Raw genomic sequence first — 21,143 nt, forward strand, 5'->3', positions numbered from 1 at the left:
TTCGAAAAATATAATATAGTTTTGAGAAAAACGCGTCTAAAGTTTGAATACAACGTAACTATACCTTTCCCAGCACTCGAACGCAAAGAATAGAGTCGTTTGACGATCTATAATATAAGAAATACTTAAATTTACGTTCTAAAAATTGTTTGACATATTCTGAAATGATTATATTAACGTTTTGTGAAAAAAAAATTTTTTTTCGAAATTTTACAGCTATCTGTCCGCGTAATGGTAACCTAAGAGTAATGCCAATAGATTAGAATATAAGAATTTTAATTTCTAGTCCTATACTGCATAACACAACTAAACTGAAATACTTTTAAGAGTGCGTTTTACCAACTTTCCTTGCTTTATATGCACGAAATTTCGAATTTTTACGTTAAGTGTGTTGGCCCTTAACTATATGAAAATATGAAATAATGTATTTAATCGTAATCTCGAGATAAACCTTTATCGAGGTTTGGGCTGGCACAAGTTGATATTGCTAGCATTTCTGCCTAAAACATGGAGCGCAAATAACCCGCTGTCATGGAAAATTTATTGCCCGTTGGGAGCGTTTCTTCAGCCAACTTCGATACGTTGGTTTGCCAGGCTACGTATCTGATATCGTTACATGGTAATCCATTTATTCAACTTTCTCTATCGAAAATTTTGACTTTGAATTTATCTGCTTATTGGTAAGGAATTTCGATCAAAGAGAATTCTGCCGGCTCCTCGAGCACATATAATTTTACTTAGAGTATTGTCAAGATGGAGAGTAATTTTTTTTAATATTTGTTTAATATGGCTTTTAGCCCGTACTAATTAAACCGAATGATGGCTTTAAATGATAAATTTAATTTCACCAATCCACAATTTTCACAAAATTCACAATGGAAATGATTTCAAATCCAATTTATTATTTATTATTATGAAAACAAAATCCGAAAAACTCATTATGAGTGGTCATCGGTGTAATTTCTTTCCTTAGTCCAAATAAATCAATTTAATTTTAATAGTAGGTAAAACAAAAATCGGCTACCAAAATTGTAATTTATTGATTGCATTCCCAATGTTGTTGGAAATAAGAGAACGAAGGCGCCTTCCCGGAAGCAAGAGCGAAAGGGCGTTTTAATAAAATCTCTAGAAATGCTTCAAATGACATTGAATATAAAAATTAAATAAAAATACTCTCTCTTAACATGAGAATAAGAAGAATTTATTTTATTTTAATAATCTACAGTACAAATTACCTTACGGACTAGACAAAAATATAAAGAAAAACAAGTCAAATTTGGTAACTAAAATGTTAGCAACCAATAAAACTTCAATATTAAGTAAATCAATTTTAAATTTTTGCAAAAATAAAGCGAAATCAAGCAGGCTGGTATTGGATAATGAATAATAGTTTTTAAGTGCGCGAGAAATACTCAATACCAATGCTTCATTATTAAAAAAGAAAATCTTTGTAAGCTTGCATATTATTGAAAAGCAAAAATTTATTAATTATTTTCACTGCTGTCAGCTATCAATTTTTTTTTGATGTTCAGAAGTTAACTGTCGGATGCCCCCTAACCATACATTGAGAAATCACATCTTTAGTCTTCTACCGGTTCTGTTTAAGTGCTTAATCTGACACTCAGAAAACGGATATAAGACTTCCTTCAGATATTCAAGCACTACCGACCCTCATTTAGCCGAATTATGAAAAGTTGAAACCTCACAAGATGTTTATATATTGTACTTTGCTCATGTGCGGTTGCTTAAATTGTGCACAAAACTGTACATACAACTACGTGCTAGTGTAACTACGAACTCAAATAACTTGAAATAAATTTATTTGCACAAAAATGTTTGTAAATGTCATATAATATTGTAAAACCTGTCACTTTTGCACTATTTTTTTATAATTCTTTTTTTTATTTTTTGCTTAAATTTGTTGATACTTTGTGGCTTTGGGTTATTTATAAACATTAATTTTAAGTTAAGGTTAAGCAAAATATGCATATGTATGTGTAGAAATTTCCTGATTATTCCATCTTTTTAACCAACCTACGCAACTTTTGTTTTACCACGCGCATCTGCAAACATCCACACCGAGCGCTCTTTGGCTCCCACATTTAGTTGGCCACACTTTGACTTCAAGTTACCTTCACCTGCCACAGTGGATATGTACAACGCACACAACTCTCAACATACATATATATATGTATGTGTGCACTTAAGTGTGTATGTATGTACGGGCATATGTATTCATTGAGTTCGAAATGTGGGTGACAGAAGGGCGCTTTTGTGTAGGCAGCAGTGACGGCTGCAACGTCAAGTAGTACTCATTGTTGGTATCAACATAGACGCGCGCACTACCAACACAATCAAACACAGAGGCGATAACGAGCCAGATTTGTTTTTTACATTGATGACGATTGCAAGCGCAGGCTGGACACTCCTTCCTACACGAAAGCCCCTCACTCACTTGACGTTGGAAGGTTGCGATTGCAGTTTGACTTCAACAGGGGTTTCACATAGCTCCAGTACGTATGAGAACATACGTACATACATATATACCACAACAAAAGCCAACAACAACAATAAGTAGTAATAATATTGCCAACTTTGCCGCTAAATAATGCGGGTACCAAACGACTCCGTCACCGAAACTCCCTACCCCCACTTTCCAACGCCAACGACAACAATGTCGAACAAACTCGCAAACGTGAACTCCCCGAATAAGTAATACCAACAATAACGCAACAACAATAACAACATTGTCAACACAGTCACTCACTGTGCATGTGGCTGACTCTACCCAACAGAGTGGCGTTGCGCTGTCGACGTCTCGGTTGCGCGGCGACGCGCACCACACCAGACCGACTTGGCTTCCTATAGCGAGGCATCAAAATGTTTTCATTCGTTTGTTGAATATCGAACACAACGGTTCCATATTCTTTGCTCAGCTCCGCTAAGCTAAGGGAAATCAAAATCAAAGAAAATATTAAACAAAACTGTATTAAAAAATATAGAAAAGAAAAACATAGAATTTATTGCAAATTCCAAAGCAAAAAAGTGACTAAAGAAATAATTACAAAATACAAAAACAAGTACTTTTCAGAAAAAGTGCAAGTGCAAAGTGAGTTTTGCAAGTAAAGAAAATTGAGAAAAGTGCATACAAAATTTTCCACAAATAAAGTGGTTGGTTAAAGCATTACCAAAAAACGAAAACAGTGAATTTTAAAGCATTTTATTTGGATTACTGAACCATCAGCATTTGGATATAGCTCTATTAATAAGCACAACAATTTTTGGTGGAGAACAAATACACAAACAAAATGGATATCGCATTATTGCCTTCACCGCCAGCAACACCGCCGCTCTGCGAAAAACAAATTGAAGCTGTAAGTATGCGAATATTTTCCCAAAAAAAAAACCCAAAAGTAAAGTACAGAAAAAGAAGTGTAGTGTAAAGACGAGAGTTTCATAGCACAAAGAAAGGTGGGAGTGGCGCATAATGTTGGCGTAAATATGCTGATGAGAGTCTGTTGTATGCGAATACTTTTTTTTTAGAAAATTATTAAATATTCCATATTTGACCAAATCATTTTGTTTGATATGCGATTGCCTTTGTAAAATTTTCAAGGAAAAAAAAATTCAAATACAACTTAAATTTGCTAAAAGCCCTTACATTTTGACTGAAATATAAATAAGTATGGTTTGGATTTTCTTTTTCAGTCAAAATGTAAGGGCTTTTAGCAAATATAAATATGTGTGTATGTACGAGTATGTAATGATAGTTTAGAAGAAAATATTTTTCCGGCCTAAAAAAACCTTGATTTGCTAAATTTTATTATCTAAGTTTGAAAATTAATTTCCATTCGTTTTTTATTTTCTTTAAATATTTAAAGTGAGTAAAATATTTATTATTTTATAAATATTGCAGTTAAAAATATATTAGCACTCTAAAATTAATAAAACAATTTCACTTTCATATTTTACAAATTTTTTGCAAACATTTTTTTATACATATACATACATACATACATAAGCATTTATTATCAAATTTGTATATTTTTTGCAAAACCTTTATAAAAACACATATTTGCTACATTAAGCCGATAAAAGCTAAAAAACAAAAAAAATTAATTAAAAATACATTTATTTTATTTATTTGCTAGGCAGCCGCGCACATACATATATACACACACATGTAATACTCTTTTAGCAGGTATGTGCGTATGTGTGTTTGTGTGCTTGATTTGTGTTGCACGCTCTCGATGAGTGACACATTAAATTTGTTATTATCGGTTAACGCAGCAACAACGCCAACAATACGAAATGTAATAAATGCGATGCTGGCAAAAGCGGATGCACACTCCCACTTTTTTATTGCACCATTGACATTTTTTTTTATTATTGCATTTTTCGCTTTTCAATGATTTCATACTATATGCACTTTTTTTTGTTGATTTCGAGGTTTTTAGTATTTTAAGAACTGAAGCGCATGGCAAAAATCACTTACAATTTCAATAAAAACAATTGCTTGTACAACTTATGTAGCTATTTTATGTTGACAAAAAAACAAAACTATGCTTAATTTCACCAATATTTTTTTATTCAATGAATTGAGTGCAAAAAGTGTAAGAAACGCTATAAAAAATGGCTTTTTACGACCACGCTAAGCATAAAGAGGAAATCGCAGAAGAAGAAGCAACAACAATTCCCATTAAAGTATGACAAAGCGTCTGTATTTTGTACGCCAGTCTACCTAAACCACCTACATTCATTTACATATGCGAGTATATACATACAAATACATATGTATATGTTTGAATTCACTTATCTACACCCGTGCTAGCAAAAAAAAAAAAAACAAATAACGCCCATCGCTTTCATGCGCACACATTTTGTGAAAACAAACCTTCGCCATCGCATTCGCACTCAGTGCCGGTATAGCGATCACGCCGTGTTCACTCGGCCGTCAGCTGGTGTTCACGTGAACAGTGCATGGCCGTCATGCCTCCAAATGTCTATCTATATGTGTAACTACGTGCATACATACAAATAGCATTCATACAGCCATACATATATACATAAACTCCCAAGTACGTTTGAGTAGCTCGTAATAAGCGTATGACCCCTTTGCTGCTTGCCTGCTTGCTCGTCTGCCTTCCCCTAGTTATTCATCACTTAAATATTGTTGGTATACCGATTGCCTAGTCAAGTGGAGGGTTGGTGAAACGTTGGACTGTTGCGCTATGTTTGCGAGAGAGCCAGCCAACAAGCCAGCCATATAATGAGTGCTCTCTGACTCTGAGAGTGAATGGGCGAAAAAGTGGGGCGGTGTTCACACAGTGTTTGTATGGCTAAGTGAACACGAAATGACTACGTGAAATTTTCATGGTGGTATTAAGCGAGGTTGCTGACGTCGCTAACTTGTTCCGTTTATTAGTGTTTTTAAGCGATAAAGTATATGACTATCAACAAAATACGATTTTATTTTGTCAAATTATAAACAATAACTAAGGTAATTTGTTTAAAGTTTAAACACGAGATTTATTGGCATTTCACTATCTAATCAGCGAGGGAATAAAAAATAATCACAAGACCAGCTAATCTCGCTAACATAAGCCAAGCCTTTCACACGTACATACATACATACAATCGTATGAAGACAGCGACAGCAATTACATGTTTGTTTATTGTATTTTATAAAATAAAATCTTATCGTTTTCGTATAATTGTTGGATTACCTTCATAATGGGGGAAAAATACACCCACATATTGAAAAAAGGTAGTAGATATTTAATTGCAGGGGCAATATAATTATTAAATTTGCTAACCTGATTGATATTGGCAAATTCCAACGCCAACATATCTGCCTTAACGTCAACCAACATCCATTCACCTGCCTAGCTTTGCACACAAACACGCCGCATATTAACACTCATGCGCGCGCATATTTTCACTTGCCCACTTCATGAGATAAACAATAGCAATGACGTAGTGCAGCCATGTACTTTCTTGCTGTTTCTATTAGCGCTGTCATGCATCGAGTGCGTGCCACGCTTTGGACTATGTACTCATGTGAGTGAATAGTTTTTAAGTATTTATGTACTCGTATTTGTGTTGTGTTCATTAGCCTATGGATTATTTTTAGCACAGACGCTCACTTACTATAAATTTGTAGATAATTACGCTCACCATCTGGTGTGCGCTTGTTTGCTCTCTCTTTCTACTATTTCGCTTTGCTCAATGACGCTGCCCCCAAAAGCCTGTGTACCTACACTTACGTAGTACTCGTACAATGAGGGCCAAAGCACTTAATGCGCGCGTTTAGGCGTTGCAGCCATTTCTGTGCGCCTATTACGCGCTTACGTACGTTCCGAAGGTAGACATTCTGTATGTCTCGAGCTTTTATGGCTTTGACGCTCTCTACTCAGGGCGGGAGGGATTTTGTAGTTGTCATATAAAGTTACATTGTTTTTAATTTCGAATTTGAGGTTATTCGCTTCTTGAGAACAACCGGTGGTGACCTCACAATGAGACGACGTATGTATGAGCGAGAATGCCCTGATTGTAATTTTTTTAAGGTTTTTTCCATTAATTGTTTTTAGAAAATTTCAAGTTCAAAAACTCCAAAGGTTCAAAAAAGGCGATTGCGACACGGCAAGTGTGCGCGTTCATTGACTTTTTCCACTGCATTATTGGTTACTTAAAATTAACAAATGTTAGTGACCCTGTTAAAACTAAAAAAAAAAACCCAACAAAGCGTCAAATACATATTACGGCGTGAATATAAAAGCTATTTATATAAAATAGATAATTTTTAAAGCACTCCTTTTTATAAATTGTTGTTATTATTTATTTATTAAGGAAAAGCTGTTGTGCGATCAAAATTTTGTTTGTTCAAAATTCAAAGATGCGTTCAAATTACTTATCTTTCGCTACACTTGATTCAGTTTTCATTGCCTACATATAGGCGCTATTATACACTCTTAACATATTTACTAATTCATTATTTCTTCTTCTTTGTAGGATGAAAAACCATCAGCCCAGGATTTGCGTGAGGAGATGCTCAAGGCGAAGCTGCAGTTACAACTCGGCCAACAACAACAAAAGAAACAACAGCAAATAATCACACCAAATCCATCGGACACAGAAGACGATGCTGAAACGCCGCCTTGCAAGAAACAGCGCCTAGAGTTGCCACAGCCTATTGCCGCACTCACACCACCACCAGAAACACAGAAGCACGTGCAACCTCCAGAGCAACAACAATCACAGCGCGTTAGTGTTATCATGCATGTGAACAGCTCTGGCATTTGCTCCGCCATTGACGATAGTTCGTGCTCATCGACCATTTCCAGCGCTTCAACAGTGTCCACCACAACCACCACCAGCGGCATTTCCGCCTCACCGGCACCACTGCTAACGTCCGATGATGATTGTAGTCAAACAAATGTGTGGCGTAGCTTGAAATTCAAAATGAATCGCACGCATGCGCGTAGCGGCAATTTTTCTGCGCCAACTTCCATGCATCAGCAGCAGCAACAGCAAGAGCAACCAGAAACAGAGTTAAAATCTCAACAGCATTTGGATCAACCACAATTCCGCTTCACTTTGCCAGCTGTTACAACAACAGCCACGTCAACTCAGCAGCAGCAGCTGCAACAGCAACAGCAATTATTCAACACCTCACCGTCACAGTATCAAGTAATTGCACCAAAAAGTATTTACGTTACACCCGCAGTGGCAGCGATCTCCGGCTCGACAAATGTCAACGCCGCAGATGCCACCACAGTAATTCCAGCTCAATTGTTAGTGTTAAATGCCAGCAGCAATCTATTACAGAACGTCACAGGCCATTCAGCCAACAGCGCAAGCTCTACACCCGCCTCATCATCCACACACAAAATGACCGCCGCGCAAATTGCCGCCGAACGACGACGCATCTATGTCTGCGAATATCCAAACTGTGGCAAAAATTACTTCAAATCCAGCCACTTGAAGGCACATCAGCGCGTGCACACCGGCGAACGGCCGTTCATCTGCAAGTGGGAAAATTGCGATAAGCGCTTTTCGCGCTCCGACGAATTGTCGCGTCATAAGCGCACACACACCGGCGAGAAAAAGTTCGTGTGCAGCGTGTGCCAGAAGAAGTTTATGCGCAGCGATCACTTATCGAAGCACGTCAAGCGTCATGGCAAGGACAAGGCGAATGGTGTGAATCGTAATGTGGCAGCGGCAACCATGGCCGCAGCAGTAGCGTCAGCAGCCGTGGCAGCAGCTGCAAGCGGACCACAGCAATCAGTTGCTAACAGTGTTGCAGCCAACAACAACAATATAACACATTTACGTGCCATTGCGCCAGCGAGTAGCGCGCCAGTGACGGCGAAGCACGTGCCAGTTGCCGCAACAGCAACACCCGCTGGACTACAACTGCAAATCTGCAATGCAGGCGACTTGTTGCGTTTACAGCAAGTCGGCGCATTGCCAGCGACATTCGCCACACTCATTGCCGATCAACAGCAATTGCAGGCACAGCAGCAGCGCTAAAGCGGCAAAAAAGCAGCAAAAAGAAGAAGAAGAAAACCCTCTAGTGCAAATAGCCGAAAATTGGGAATTTACAGATATGCGTCCATCATTCCAAGAACAAGCAAAGAAAAAATATTGAAAAAATACAGTAATTTTTCAGTCAACTGAAAAGATAATACGTGGATTAGCGTTTAAGCATCTCTTCTTACAAACACACCTGCAAAATTTGTAAACGCATCATACCCCTTGTGTTTCTTCGCTCTCCATTTAGAAATTTTAAATTATATTTTAGATTTTCATGCACTTAAAATAATTTATATACTTAGAATTTCAATTATCATCTACCATTACTTTTTATTTATGAAGAGTAGAAATTATGTATAAAGGAGAAGTGAAGAATTCCTTAGAAGCATTGAACCATTAGATGTATACATTTAGGCGTATGTTATTAGCAGCTAGTGTATTAAATCTCATAGCGACTTTAGCTGTCAACCAACAAAATACGCACGTGTGCGTGTATTTTCACTTTCTCAAAATCTGCTAAATTTCCCTATCTTTTCAAATACTGTATTTATTACTGTCTGTAATTCCGTTTTAGTTATAATTAGCGGCATAGTAATGTGTATGTTTATTATTCTCTAATTATCTAATTATCATTTAAGAGTTAAGTTTATATTTGTTTGTTAATTTTTACTGCTAGCCAATAATTTTTAAAAATCCTCTACAACAAATATGTAAAAATAGTAAAAATTAAAATCTGTGATATTTAAGTTTTCTTAAACTGATAACATATGTATGAATATGTATATGTAACTAAGAACTACAGCTAATTTATTATATTATAAATGTACATAAATTTACTTACTAAACTTTCTTACTGGCATGTAAATAAATGCAATTATGTAATTAAGTATGACAGTTAAAAATGTGTGATTTGGAAAAAATGCAAAGAAAAATATTTAATGCAAAGCCTAAAGAACAAAGCAAAAAAAAAAACAATACAAAAAAAAACGAAGATATGTAATTGAAGGCATTAAAAAAGAAGAAGACAAACTTATGCATTAAAAACTCAACTTAAATACAAAATAAACACAATTTCCCAAGTGTCTATTAAAATATAATACTTCTGTGTTTTATTTGCAATACTTTTCAAAGCAGCTGAGGTGATGTACTCACAAAAAACTCTTACTCGTATTAGGTGGCGCAAAATTAATCATCCTATACGAAGGTTTATAAGTTTTTGCAAATCGCGTCGTACGCCAATCATATTTGACATTTGTCAACTAGACAGCTGCGGTATGCAAAGAGAGAAGTAATGGAGCGCTTGGAGGTCGATATAAAGATTTCCCACCGCGCAAAATCATTTTTCTTCTTTTTTTGTCTTGCACAAAAGTTATTCAAAACAAAACCGCTCCTTGGACGTTGGAGCCAATTAGGTTTATACCTATATGATTACCATTGGGGTAGTTCCCGGGCTCGGAACTCAATGTGAGCATGAAAAATGAGAGAAACAAGCGGTAAGTTCGTACAGTTGTCACACAATTTATTCGTACACCCTGCGTAGTACAAAAAAACGTTTGCTTTCCGGAAACTTTTCCCGTAAAAGATCAATGGTTTCGTTGCTTGTGTGACTGTAGCGCCGTCTAAACGTTATCCAGATCAATACCATCCAATTCAGGCCAAAAAAAATCGTTAATCATCTCTCTATAACGCAATCCATTCACCAATAACACCTGTTATTGGAAAACCCTTTAGTAAAGTCATGAAGCGTCCCTCGGAATGTTTGAGTGAAAGACTCTGCGGAAGATTTTTGGACCTCTGCACGTTGGTGACAGCGAGTATCGTAGGCAATGAGCTATATGATTGGTGCTGATAGAATGATGAATCAAATGCAGGATTTATAAAAAATCGACTTAGGGAACAATCTTATGTGATCAATAAAAGAGTTCCGATTATTCATCATCATCTCTTCAAACTGATAAGTCTTTTTAATTTTTCAGTGTTATCAAAACGCAATGCTAATAAAATATATTTCTTTAGTATTTTGCAAATTAAGGAATATTTAGCAAAAGTCAGCAATAGATTGGCATGGAAACAGCCCTAATATGAATAGATTTTTGGTGGAATAATGACTATTAAAACTCTTCGGGTGTTTGTTTTCATGAATCGTTTCACGCCAGTACAGCGCTTCCAGATTGTGGAAATTTACTGTGAAAAAATAAGTATGTTTGCGAAGTTCATAGAGCACTACTAATACGGTCTAAGACTGTCGATTCATTGAGTCCCAAAGCTAAGATGTAGTCATCCCTTTCCAACTTTCCTTTCCCTATCCTTACTCTTCCTTTTCCTTTCCTTCTCCCCTGGGCTGAAGTAAGGTGTCATACGACCATGCCGAGACTCAACCTCGCTGCAAGCCCAGCTTATCAAATTAGGGATTGAAATTGCTCCGCTACTTCCTCGTTTTCAATTTTACTCTGAACTTGAACAGGCACCAATCTCACATAAAACCAAAAGTATTTTTACATACAGGGTGGCGCACGAATCGTGCTACAAAAACAAAACGTAATAACTTTTTTTCTGTGTGAGTAATCGGCTTTTTTTTTTTTATTTTGCAGATTAGTATTTAGATTTACAAAAAATGGAGGCTTGGGATACCGAAAAGAGGATTTGGATAGTGCAGCGGTACCATGCTTTGCAGTCCATCATTTCCGTCCAAAGGGAATTTAGGCGGGAGTTTGGCGGCACTCCCCCGAGCAGATGGACCATTATGAGGCTGGTGAACATGTTTGCTGAATCTGGAAGCATCGCACGCAGACCGTACCATCGAGATCCCCATGTTCGGGTCGAAGCCACAATCGCGGCTGTAGCATCGTCAATTCAGGCAAATCCAAGAGTTTCGACTCGTAACTTGTCGGCGCAAATTGGAGTTAGCAGACGGTCATTGTAGCGGATAGTTCATGATGACTTAAACTTGTTTCCGTACAAAGTTCAAATCACAAGCAAATTAAACCCTCTGGATTTGCCTATTCGCCTGGAATTTTGCCAAAAAATTATTGAAATGGCCGAAGAAGACAACAACTTCACAAATTGCTTGTTTATGTCTGATGAGGCCCATTTTGATCTAAACGGCAATGTAAACAAGCAAAATTGCCGTATATGGAGTCAATCAAATCCGCAAATACTCCATGAGATGGAACTGCACCCAGAACGAGTCACAGTGTGGTGCGCAGTTTCATCAAGGTGCATTGTCGGACCATACTTCTTCGAAGAAAACGGTGTAACAGCGACTGTAAATGGGGACCGTTATTTAAACATGTTGAAGGAGTTTTTTTATCCAGAACTGCGGCGAAGACGTATCTCTTTTAACAGCATTTGGTTCCAACAAGATGGAGCAACTGCACATATAGCCAGACCGGTTATGGAGGAGCTCCAACGAAAATTTAGAAATAAATTGATATCCAGAAATTCCACTTTCCGCTGGCCCCCAAGGTCACCTGACCTCACTGCACCAGATTTTTTTTTATGGGGTTATCTCAAACAAGAGGTGTATAAAGCAAAACCAAGTAATTTGACTGAATTGAAGCAGTCCATCACAACAATAATTGAGGCGATCCCGACTTCAACCCTTCAGTGCGCAATGAACAATTTTCTCATCAGGTGTCGCATATGCGTGAATGAGCATGGAGGTCATTTACGTTCTATTATTTTCAAAACTAATTAGTTACATAAAACAAAATTGAATTATCTATACAATAAAAAAAACAAAAAGTTAAATACATTGATTAGAAAAAAAGTTATTACGTTTTGTTTTTGTAGCACGATTCGTGCGCCACCCTGTATTTGGAGCAGGTAACAGCCGCGTTAATTACCTCATTATTTGTAAAAATTAAGCATTTCCCTAGGTTTTTCCAGCGCTTCGTTGGCATATGTTTTCGAAATTTACACACCTTTGTCGTTGTCGCATTATCACTCGCCTACCTGATGAAATTCGTGAAAATGGAAAAAGGTTCAAAACCACTGAATCATCGGCGAGAGAAAGATTTAGATTTCGTTGTCTGCCTGTACTTCTGTATTTTAAAAGGACATTTGCTTGTAATAAATAAATATTAATCACTTGATGTATTTCTGGAAATTTCCATCTTGCTTGCATCTACACGCCGTTGCTGATTTTTCAATATTTAAATAAACAAATATTCGAATAAAATTCTAAAGTAGAAACATTTTTTTGTTAGATTGCGTATATAAATGTATACATATGTATGGTACATATATTTACTTGTAAAGGGTGATTTTTTAGCTATTATCTTTTTAAACAGTTGGTTTAAACAGCTGACGCACGTTTCGTGTTTTGGTTCACTGTCAAACATCTTCAGTTTGGTCTATAATTTAACCAAGAATCGTCTTACAAACGAACAACTGTGAATAGTTAGCGCTACCGTGAAATGATATCCAACTTGTTTTTTGCCCAAAATGCAAGAGCTTGACTTGCATGACATGTGGTTTCAGCAAGACGGTTCCACATGCCACACAGCACGCTTAACAATGCACTTGTTGAGGCGAGTTCGGTGAACATTTTATTTCACGTTCGGGACCTGTCAATTGGCCACCCAGATCGTGCGATATAACGCCTTTAGATTATTTTTTGTGGGGCTATGTTAAAGGTCATGTCTATTCAGACAAGCCTGCTTCAATTAACGCATTGGAAGACAACATTAAAGCATTTATATGTGAGATACCGGCCGAAACATTGGAAAGAGTATGCCAAAATTGGACTAAGCGGATGGACCATTTGAAGCGCAGTCGCGGTCAACATTTGCATGAAAAATCCTCACCCATTAAATTGTATGGACTGTACTATCGATTTAAATAAAAATATCATGCATTTTTCTAAATTTTACGTGTGTTTTCTTGAAAAACTTTCCTATAGCTCTTAAAAAATCACCCTTTACAATATGGAAGTTTCAACTGAAAAAACTAAATCTTTAGTAATATCAAAAGAATCTAAAAGATGCAAGTTGGAGACTGACTGCCATATAATAGAACAAGCAATGCAATTTAAATATTTGGGTGTAGATATATCTCTTCTTCTTCTTAATTGGTGCGATAGCCGCTTACGCGATTTTGGCCGAGTTTAACAAAGCGCGCCAGTCGTTTCTTTCTCGTGCTAACCGGCGCCAATTGAACACACCAAGTGAAGTCAAGTTCTTCTGCACCTGATCTTTCCAACGCAGAGGAGACCTTTCTCTTCCTCTGCTACCACCAACTGGTACCGCATCGAATACTTTCAGAGCCGGAGCGTTTGTATCCATTCGGACGACATGACACAGCCAACGTAGCAGCTGGATCTTTATTCGCTGCGCTATGTCTATGTCGTCGTAAAGCTCATACAGCTTATCGTTCCACCGCCTGCGATATTCGCCGTCGCCAACGTGCAAAGATCCAAAATCTTGCCCAGAATCTTTCTCACAAACATTCCAAGCGTCGCTTCATCGGATATTGTCATCGCCCACGCTTCTGCGCCATACGTTAGGACGGGCATAATGAGAGCCTTGTAGAGTGTTAGTTTTGTTCGTGGAGAGAGGACTTTACTACTCATTTGCCTACTTAGTCCAAAGTAGCACTTGTTGGCAAAAGAGTTTCTACGTTGGATTTCCAGGCTGACATTATTATAGGTGTTAATGCTGGTTCGTAAATATATGAAGTCTTTTACAACCTCGAAATTATAACTGTCAACAGTGACGTGGGTGCCGAAACGCGATGTGCCGGCTGTTTGTTTGAAGACAGGAGGTACTTCGTGTGGTCCTCGTTCACCACCAGACCCATTTGCTTTGCCTCTTTATCCAGTTTGGAGAAGGCAGAACTGACAGCGCGGTTGTTAGGGCCAATGATGTCAATATCATCGGCATACGCCAACAATTGTACGCTCTTATAAAAAATTGTGCCTAAGCGATTAAGTTCTGCGGCGATCCTTTCCAACAAAAGGTTAAAGAAGTCACACGACAGCGAGTCACCCTGTCTGAAACCTCGTTTGGTATCAAACGGCTCGGAGAGGTCCTTCCCAATTCTGACGGCAAAGCCGTATTAGTTTTGTGGGGATTCCAATTTCAGACATCGCGGCATACAAGTAACTCCTTTCCGTACTATCGAATGCAGCTTTGAAATCGACGAAAATATGGTGTGTCGATTTTCCTTTCGTGGGTCTTTTCCAAGATTTGGCGTATTGTGAATATTTGGTCGATGGTAGACTTTCCAGGTCTGAAGCCACACTGATTAGGTCCATTCAGTTGGTTGACGGTGGGCTTCAGCTTTTCACACAATACGCTCGCTAGATATATAAACTTTAATGTATAAATATGTATGTACATATATAAATAATAAAACGTACTTTCAACTTAGAGCATACTGACACACCTAATTTCTCGCTTATGTTTCCAGTGTACCTCCGCAAAAACGCATACAAAATGGATCCAACAAAACAAAAACGAACACTGCAGTAGCAAGTAGCAGCTATGGGAGTAATAGTGGCGCAACAAAAGTGAGAGTTGTAGCGCTAGCTGAAGTACACATAAATAATCTCGCAAGTAGCACTCCGGCCGATTCTAAGTTTTCTGTTACTACTCAAACTACAGAGGTACAGAAACTTTTTTTTTTTGACAAGTACTCTGAGCTACCATACCAGCATTAACGAAACGTAGCTTGGAGCCGAGTAAAACAATTGATCGCGTGTTTTGCGCTACGTGCTCCACTACTCACCTGTTCAAGTTCAGAGTAGTGGCATGATCAGAGCAATGTTTTCGGTAATAATACTGCTACGAAGTAGTTAATGCAAATCCTGCTTCAAATAGCACAGTCGCAAATGCAGTATACAGAATACCTGGTGACCTTCTGTATTATCCACCCTTACTTGCACACAGGAGGATCTTCCCTTGCTCTACAGCCGGGTAGCCACAAATGAGTTCGCTTTTTTTAAAACAAAAAAAAAAAAAAACTAAAAGTGCAGAGTCCAAATCTGTTACAAAACCGGAAGAAAGCAACAACTCCAATTCAGCATTTGCCAATGCTCAATCTCTGAGCTGTAGCGCTGCTAAGGCTTTGGGAGGGCCTAGTCTTGACACTCCTGAGCAGTCAAATATGTCAGGCTCGACTCCTTCAGATCGTAGTTTTAACAGGCCAGCTGCCACTTCTGCCATTACAGCAGCGACAGGAGAGGCACGTTTTGTTAAACACAGCCAAGCTGCAATCAAGGCACTGTCGTCGCCGTATTGCAGCTCTCTTCTCGTGAACTCCTGTAAGGAGGAACTTAAACGCCTCGAACGTGCAGGAAACATTTCCCTCATCTGGGTTCCTGGGCACAGGAATATAGAGGGAAATGAAATTGCCGATGAGCTTGCCAGGAAGGGGGCGACAGAGCCGAATCCAGCTGCCCTCTTCTCAGACATCGGTATCCCCTTGACCGTCGTTAAAGGGAAACTACACAACTTCTTTCTAAGAAAAGCGCAAGACAGATGGAGGTCTGTCTCATCGTGTGCCATTTCAAAAGCACTATGGCCTCAATACGATATAAACAGAACGCTTAAGGTGATGGGAACCCCCCGCCATTCAATTTCCAAACTCATTGCGGTGATCACTGGCCACTGGGTGATCGGCACTCACGCGGAGAAGCTTGGAATTCCGTACAACCCCCATTGCAGAAGCTGTGGGGATCCTACAGAGAAAGAGACTGTGGAACACTTTCTCTGCAGATGTCCGGCTTTGGCGGCTAGGCGCTTGAGATTCCTCAGCGTCCCCTTTGGGGATGACTTGATGAAATTCTCCAGCCTAGATCCCTTTTCTCTCCTCCGCTACATCAACAGCACTGGATGGCTGTAGACGGTTTTATCTCCTCCCTTAATCCTTTCACAGGTAGTGGTCCACTTTATGGTATCAAAACGGCACGTAAGTGCTACTTGTAGCGTACCTGGGGTACTCTTGCCATCTTACCTACCTACCTACCTACCTATACGGTACGGTAAAGGTCTTCCGAGGAGCAACATGCGGTTCAAAAGCACAAGGATGCTAAGGATGTTCCAAAGCCATGAGGTACGGTGCACTAGACTGGGCTAGTTTACTGGGGTGGCAGACCTTAGTCGGGTTGGTCCAAGGTCATTTTATAGCTCTGTCGTCAAAGATAGCGACAAGATGTTAGCTGCCGTGTATAGGGCAAGGAAGGACTGTGGTGTTTCTAAAGATCATTGGAGGTGGATTAAGATTACTTTGGCCAACATTCTCTTCGGCGTTCTGGAGTATCCTGACACTCCTCCGTCCTGTCGTGGCGCGAACTGAACTGGTGACGCAGCCTTAATCAAATTAGTTGTTGTTGTTGTTGTAGAAACATAAACATTCCCCATACTTACATACGGGGAATGCTGCTGGCGGGGCAGTCCTTGGCCGGATTTAAATCCGGTACGTTTCGGTAACGTAGAACCGACTGTCGTGGAAACGTGACCAAATTAGTCGTATACAAGGTGGTTGGAGAGAAGCTTGGTGAGGTTTATACTGGCTGATTAGGCTGATTTTGAAAGCATCCCGTCTCAGCCATGAGCTCGCGCCTGAGTTCCCACCAACCCAGGCGATGAAGCATTTATCTTGCAATCCGAACCTTCTGAGAAGATATGGAAGGTTGAGGAAGCAGAAGGCGCTTTTAGGTAGGTGATGGTGAGAACCGAATTTATATCCGGTCAAGGACTGTCACTAAGATGGAATTTACTTTATCATTTTTCATAATTTCGTACATAAGTTTAAGCAACTAAAAACCATTATTTTTGAATATTTGATGCATATACATATGTATATATATTAAAAATATGAATATTTGACATACAAAAAAAGGTAAAAAGAAAAACCAATAATTATGATTCTGCATACTAAACCAATACAATAAAATAAAGCAAGGTTTTTCAGTAAAAAAAAAGTTAGGAAAAATTCTCGAGCATTCTTAAGCGCCAAATACAGCAGCTAAATCCAAGACATTTTTCGTGGTTGGTGAACAAGCCTGCCGCACTGACATCTCCCAAGTATCCAGCAAGTGGGACAACGAATACAATTTCGGCAACTTGGCAATGCGTGCCTTCAGTGCCTCCTGCACTGCTTTCAAAAATGGAGTAGTACCATATTCATGTTGAGCCAAAGCGCAGGAAGGCGACACAGAAGGATATTCCTCTGAAAAGAATTAAAACAAAATATTTAATCAAGGCCGTATATGAAAAATATTTTTGGATTACTATGAAAAAAAAAAAAAACAAATACGAACCTGGAATAGTAACAGTGATCGGTGGAACACATGGCAAGCGTTTGTCATCGAGACAGCATATCACTTTAATCGATTTCGGGTTGTTTTGAGCGGTACTATCGAGCGTCAGTTTAAACTTCTGATCTAATCGTGCTATTTCGCCCTGCAGTATGTGAGGTATCTCGCACTCGTACTGAGACGATTTCTCAGCCAAGCGCTGTATTTTCGGTGGTGCAGGCGCACTAATCGATATAAATTTAAATTCTTTAATATTTATTACTCAATTGAACTTTTTTCTTTTAAATAATTACCATATATCAGTTCCGAAAAGTAACTCCAAACTAGGACGATAAGTGCGATAAAGCGTATGATTGGCAATGGGACTTTGAAGCGTTGTATTTACGACTTCCATCAGTGGGTTGGATGATTTCTGCAGTAGGTCAACAGAATTTATGTTACTAATCTTATAAGTAGCGTGTAAAAATGTTCAAATACTACTTACGCCAAATTGCTGTCCTGTGAAGTTAACGATGTCCAATTTTTCCAACGCCTTCTCGCACTTCAATAAAGTTTCTAGTGGTACACGCTGATTTGGATTACTCAAAATCTCAAATAGTTTGCTCATTTTTGTGAATTTTTCGGTATCTAAAAGTATAAAATAAAATTTTTAGATAAGCGTGTTCAGTGTTATTTTTTGCTGCTTAAATTACTCGCTCCATCAGTCCCGATTTTTGCCATCATGCGTTTTAGCGGTTCTATGTACTTTGTTAGCTGTTTGTATTTTTCACGATATAAGTGATCTTCCTGCGGATTAAATGGACTGTTGCTTGCCACCTGACCGGGTGTATTCAGCGGCGCGCTAGGCGATTGGCGCATTTGCCGCTGGGTGTTCTGCATTAGGTTTGACATTTGTGGACTTGATGTTGGCACTAGTGCTGGACTTGGAATCATCTGCGCATTGGACATTTGGGGTTGTTGTTGCTGTTGCTGCTGATTTTGTGCCGTTTGCTGCTGTTGTTGTTGTTGCTGCTGCTGCTGCTGTTGCAATTGCTGTTGTGCAGCGGCCATTCCAGCAGGCGAGGGCACAGTGCTCGGGGAAGGACTTTGTCGCAAGAACTGTTGCTGTTGACCCGGAACACCACGATTCACCTGAAACATCTGTCCACTTTGCCCCATAGGAATGTTTGCTTTCTGTTGCATATTTGGAGCCATGCCAATCATTTGGCCCATGCCACCTATACAAAAGAATGTAAAATTAAAATTAAATGACAGATTTTGTTATAAATTAGATTAGTAGAATTTGTTACCTTGCTGTCCAGCATTTTGCGGCATGCCACCACCTTGCTGACCTTGCGGTCCGCCCACTACAGTACCCGCATGCATTGGGCCACCTTGATTCTGTTGCATATTTGGTGCCATGCCTTGCATGCCTTGTGGCCCGGCATTAGGACCCATTGGACCGGCCGCGTTCAAACGCGCGTTCATCATTTGATTTAACTGCTGATGGTTCATGCCCATTTGCTGAACGAATAGAAATATATGAATGCAAAATACATACGTATGAACTATCATCTATACATACAGCCATTTGTTGTTGTCCCATTTGTTGCATCTGCTGCACATTCATTGCATTTACATTCATAGGTCCGCCTTGCATCTGTCCTGGACCCAGCTGGATTTGCTGGGTTCCGCCACCAGGTCCACCCGGACCGCCAGGCCCACCACTGCCCATTTGATTCATTTGGCTCGGCATTCCACCCATTTGCTGGGCATTGCCAACCATATGCGGCTGCTGTCCTCCACCTGTATTACCTATACCACCACCACCCCCAATAACATTCATTTGCATGCCACCACCCATATTGCCACCCATTTGCTGCATCATCTGTTGACTAGGACCAGCGCCCATTGGCATTTGACCACGTATGCCCTGCATTTGCTGCATCTGCTGTCCAGGCCGTTGTTGATTAAGAGTTTGCAACAAGTTGGATGCCGCAACAGGACCACCCGGACCCATTTGGTTGGGATTGGGACCGCCGGCCATTTGTGCATTGCGATTACCTTGACTGGCGAGTGTTTGGAGCGCATTTAACGGATCTGGCATCATACCCTGCTGGTTCATTTCGGAATTCTGTTGGGGCGGCGCTTGCGCCGGCTTTCCTGCGTAGCCAATTGTTTTAAAATTGAACAAATTAGGCAAAAATCACTTAACACGGGAGGTGTGTAAGTGTGAACTCAAGTGTATTGTGTGTTATGAAACTTAGTAAAAATACTCACTTTGTGCTAAATCTTGAAAATGCATAAACAGCTTTGCCACCAATCCCATATACTCTTCTTTACCGCGTGATTTCTTAAAAATATGATTCTCCATAACGCCAGCATTCTTCGTAGGATCCGTCGTTTGTAGCGCTTGATTTCTATGAAAAAAATTATCATTAATAATAATGTTTACCTTGGTTGTAAATAACTCTTTACATTTTCGCTATCATAGTTTGGCGAAACTTTTGCGAAGGCCATTCATCCGCCATTTTAATGCAATTAAATAAGTCTCACACTTTTTTAACAACTTTACAATCAATACAGAGAAAAATAATGCCAGAAATAGGCTCACAAAAACGAAGCGAAAAGCTAGAAGCAGCTGATTTCTGTGTCGGTTTTGTTCGGCTGTGGAATATTTGAACAAAAACCCCGGAATAGCACAACTTGATTTTCTCACACCGGAAAGATTAAACGAATATTAAGATTTCACTTATAAATCAATGAAGGCTCCAAAATTTTTTTCTTATCTTGTTAACAAATGTATGTTTACGAAATAAGCAAATAATTGAAGTGAAGAAAACCCAAGGATGGTGTACTCAATTCGCCTTGAGAAAACCGAATAAGCGAATATTAAAAATACCACATGCAATTGATAGATTTCTACGCAACGATGATGCCAGACTTTTCCTTTGATGCCATAGTTATAACAGTTTTATAATACGTTAAAAACCATTTCAAATTTGTCTTGGTGACAGAACCATTTAATAATAAATACCTTTATAGCAGTATATATTAGGAATGAGAAGAATAAACAATATAATGTTAAGAATTGTAAATACTGATAAATAATAATGCTGTAAACGGCGAAACTTCGCGAATCGACTGGCAACAATAGCAAGCGAATGAGATGACAAAACAAAAACATGAATTCGCCTTGATGACGACAGCAGTTGGCGTGACAGAACTTACTAGAAGTTGCAGCTGTCATATCGAACGGTGAAACTTCGCTAACCCCAAGCGAATTGACTATCTAAGGTAATGCCATTAAAAATCAGTTACTTTATTTTTCGCGATTTTGACAAGTCTGACGTCAGCTCCCTTCGCA

At 39.0% G+C, this 21,143-nt stretch overlaps 2 protein-coding genes across 2 annotated transcripts; one reads left to right on the plus strand and one right to left on the minus strand.

Annotated features, from left to right (window-relative positions):
* Window positions 1-2,874: 2,874 nt before the first annotated feature.
* LOC128863481 (Krueppel-like factor 10) lies at window positions 2,875-9,632 on the plus strand. The gene is made up of 2 exons (XM_054102665.1): window positions 2,875-3,374; window positions 7,012-9,632. The coding sequence occupies exons 1-2, from the start codon at window positions 3,309-3,311 to the stop codon at window positions 8,530-8,532; spliced, it is 1,587 nt and encodes a 528-aa protein (XP_053958640.1). The 5' UTR covers window positions 2,875-3,308; the 3' UTR covers window positions 8,533-9,632.
* A 7,697-nt stretch (window positions 9,633-17,329) lies between these two features.
* LOC128864054 (mediator of RNA polymerase II transcription subunit 15) lies at window positions 17,330-20,660 on the minus strand. Its single transcript, XM_054103541.1, has 9 exons — window positions 20,255-20,660; window positions 20,057-20,196; window positions 19,362-19,939; window positions 19,087-19,300; window positions 18,490-19,014; window positions 18,282-18,424; window positions 18,091-18,209; window positions 17,801-18,021; window positions 17,330-17,709 (listed from the first exon to the last, which is right to left on the minus strand). Exons 1-9 carry the CDS (start codon window positions 20,305-20,307, stop codon window positions 17,486-17,488), a joined length of 2,217 nt encoding a protein of 738 aa, XP_053959516.1. The 5' UTR covers window positions 20,308-20,660; the 3' UTR covers window positions 17,330-17,485.
* Window positions 20,661-21,143: the final 483 nt, after the last annotated feature.

Source organism: Anastrepha ludens, chromosome 5 (assembly GCF_028408465.1).
Source record: "Anastrepha ludens isolate Willacy chromosome 5, idAnaLude1.1, whole genome shotgun sequence".
NCBI classification, from domain to species: Eukaryota; Metazoa; Arthropoda; class Insecta; order Diptera; family Tephritidae; genus Anastrepha; species Anastrepha ludens.

Bases quoted from the DNA above. Each gene is read 5' to 3' on its own strand.
- LOC128863481 (XM_054102665.1), top strand. From the start codon at position 3,309: ATGGATATCGCATTATTGCCTTCACCGCCAGCAACACCGCCGCTCTGC. The intron at 3,375-7,011 runs GTAAGTATGCGA...TCTTCTTTGTAG, and splicing joins GCGAAAAACAAATTGAAGCT to GATGAAAAACCATCAGCCCA.
- LOC128864054 (XM_054103541.1), bottom strand. From the start codon at position 20,307: ATGGCGGATGAATGGCCTTCGCAAAAGTTTCGCCAAACTATGATAGCG. The intron at 20,197-20,254 runs GTAAAGAGTTAT...TTTTTTTCATAG, and splicing joins CAAACTATGATAGCGAAAAT to AAATCAAGCGCTACAAACGA. The intron at 18,210-18,281 runs GTAAGTAGTATT...GACCTACTGCAG, and splicing joins TCACAGGACAGCAATTTGGC to AAATCATCCAACCCACTGAT.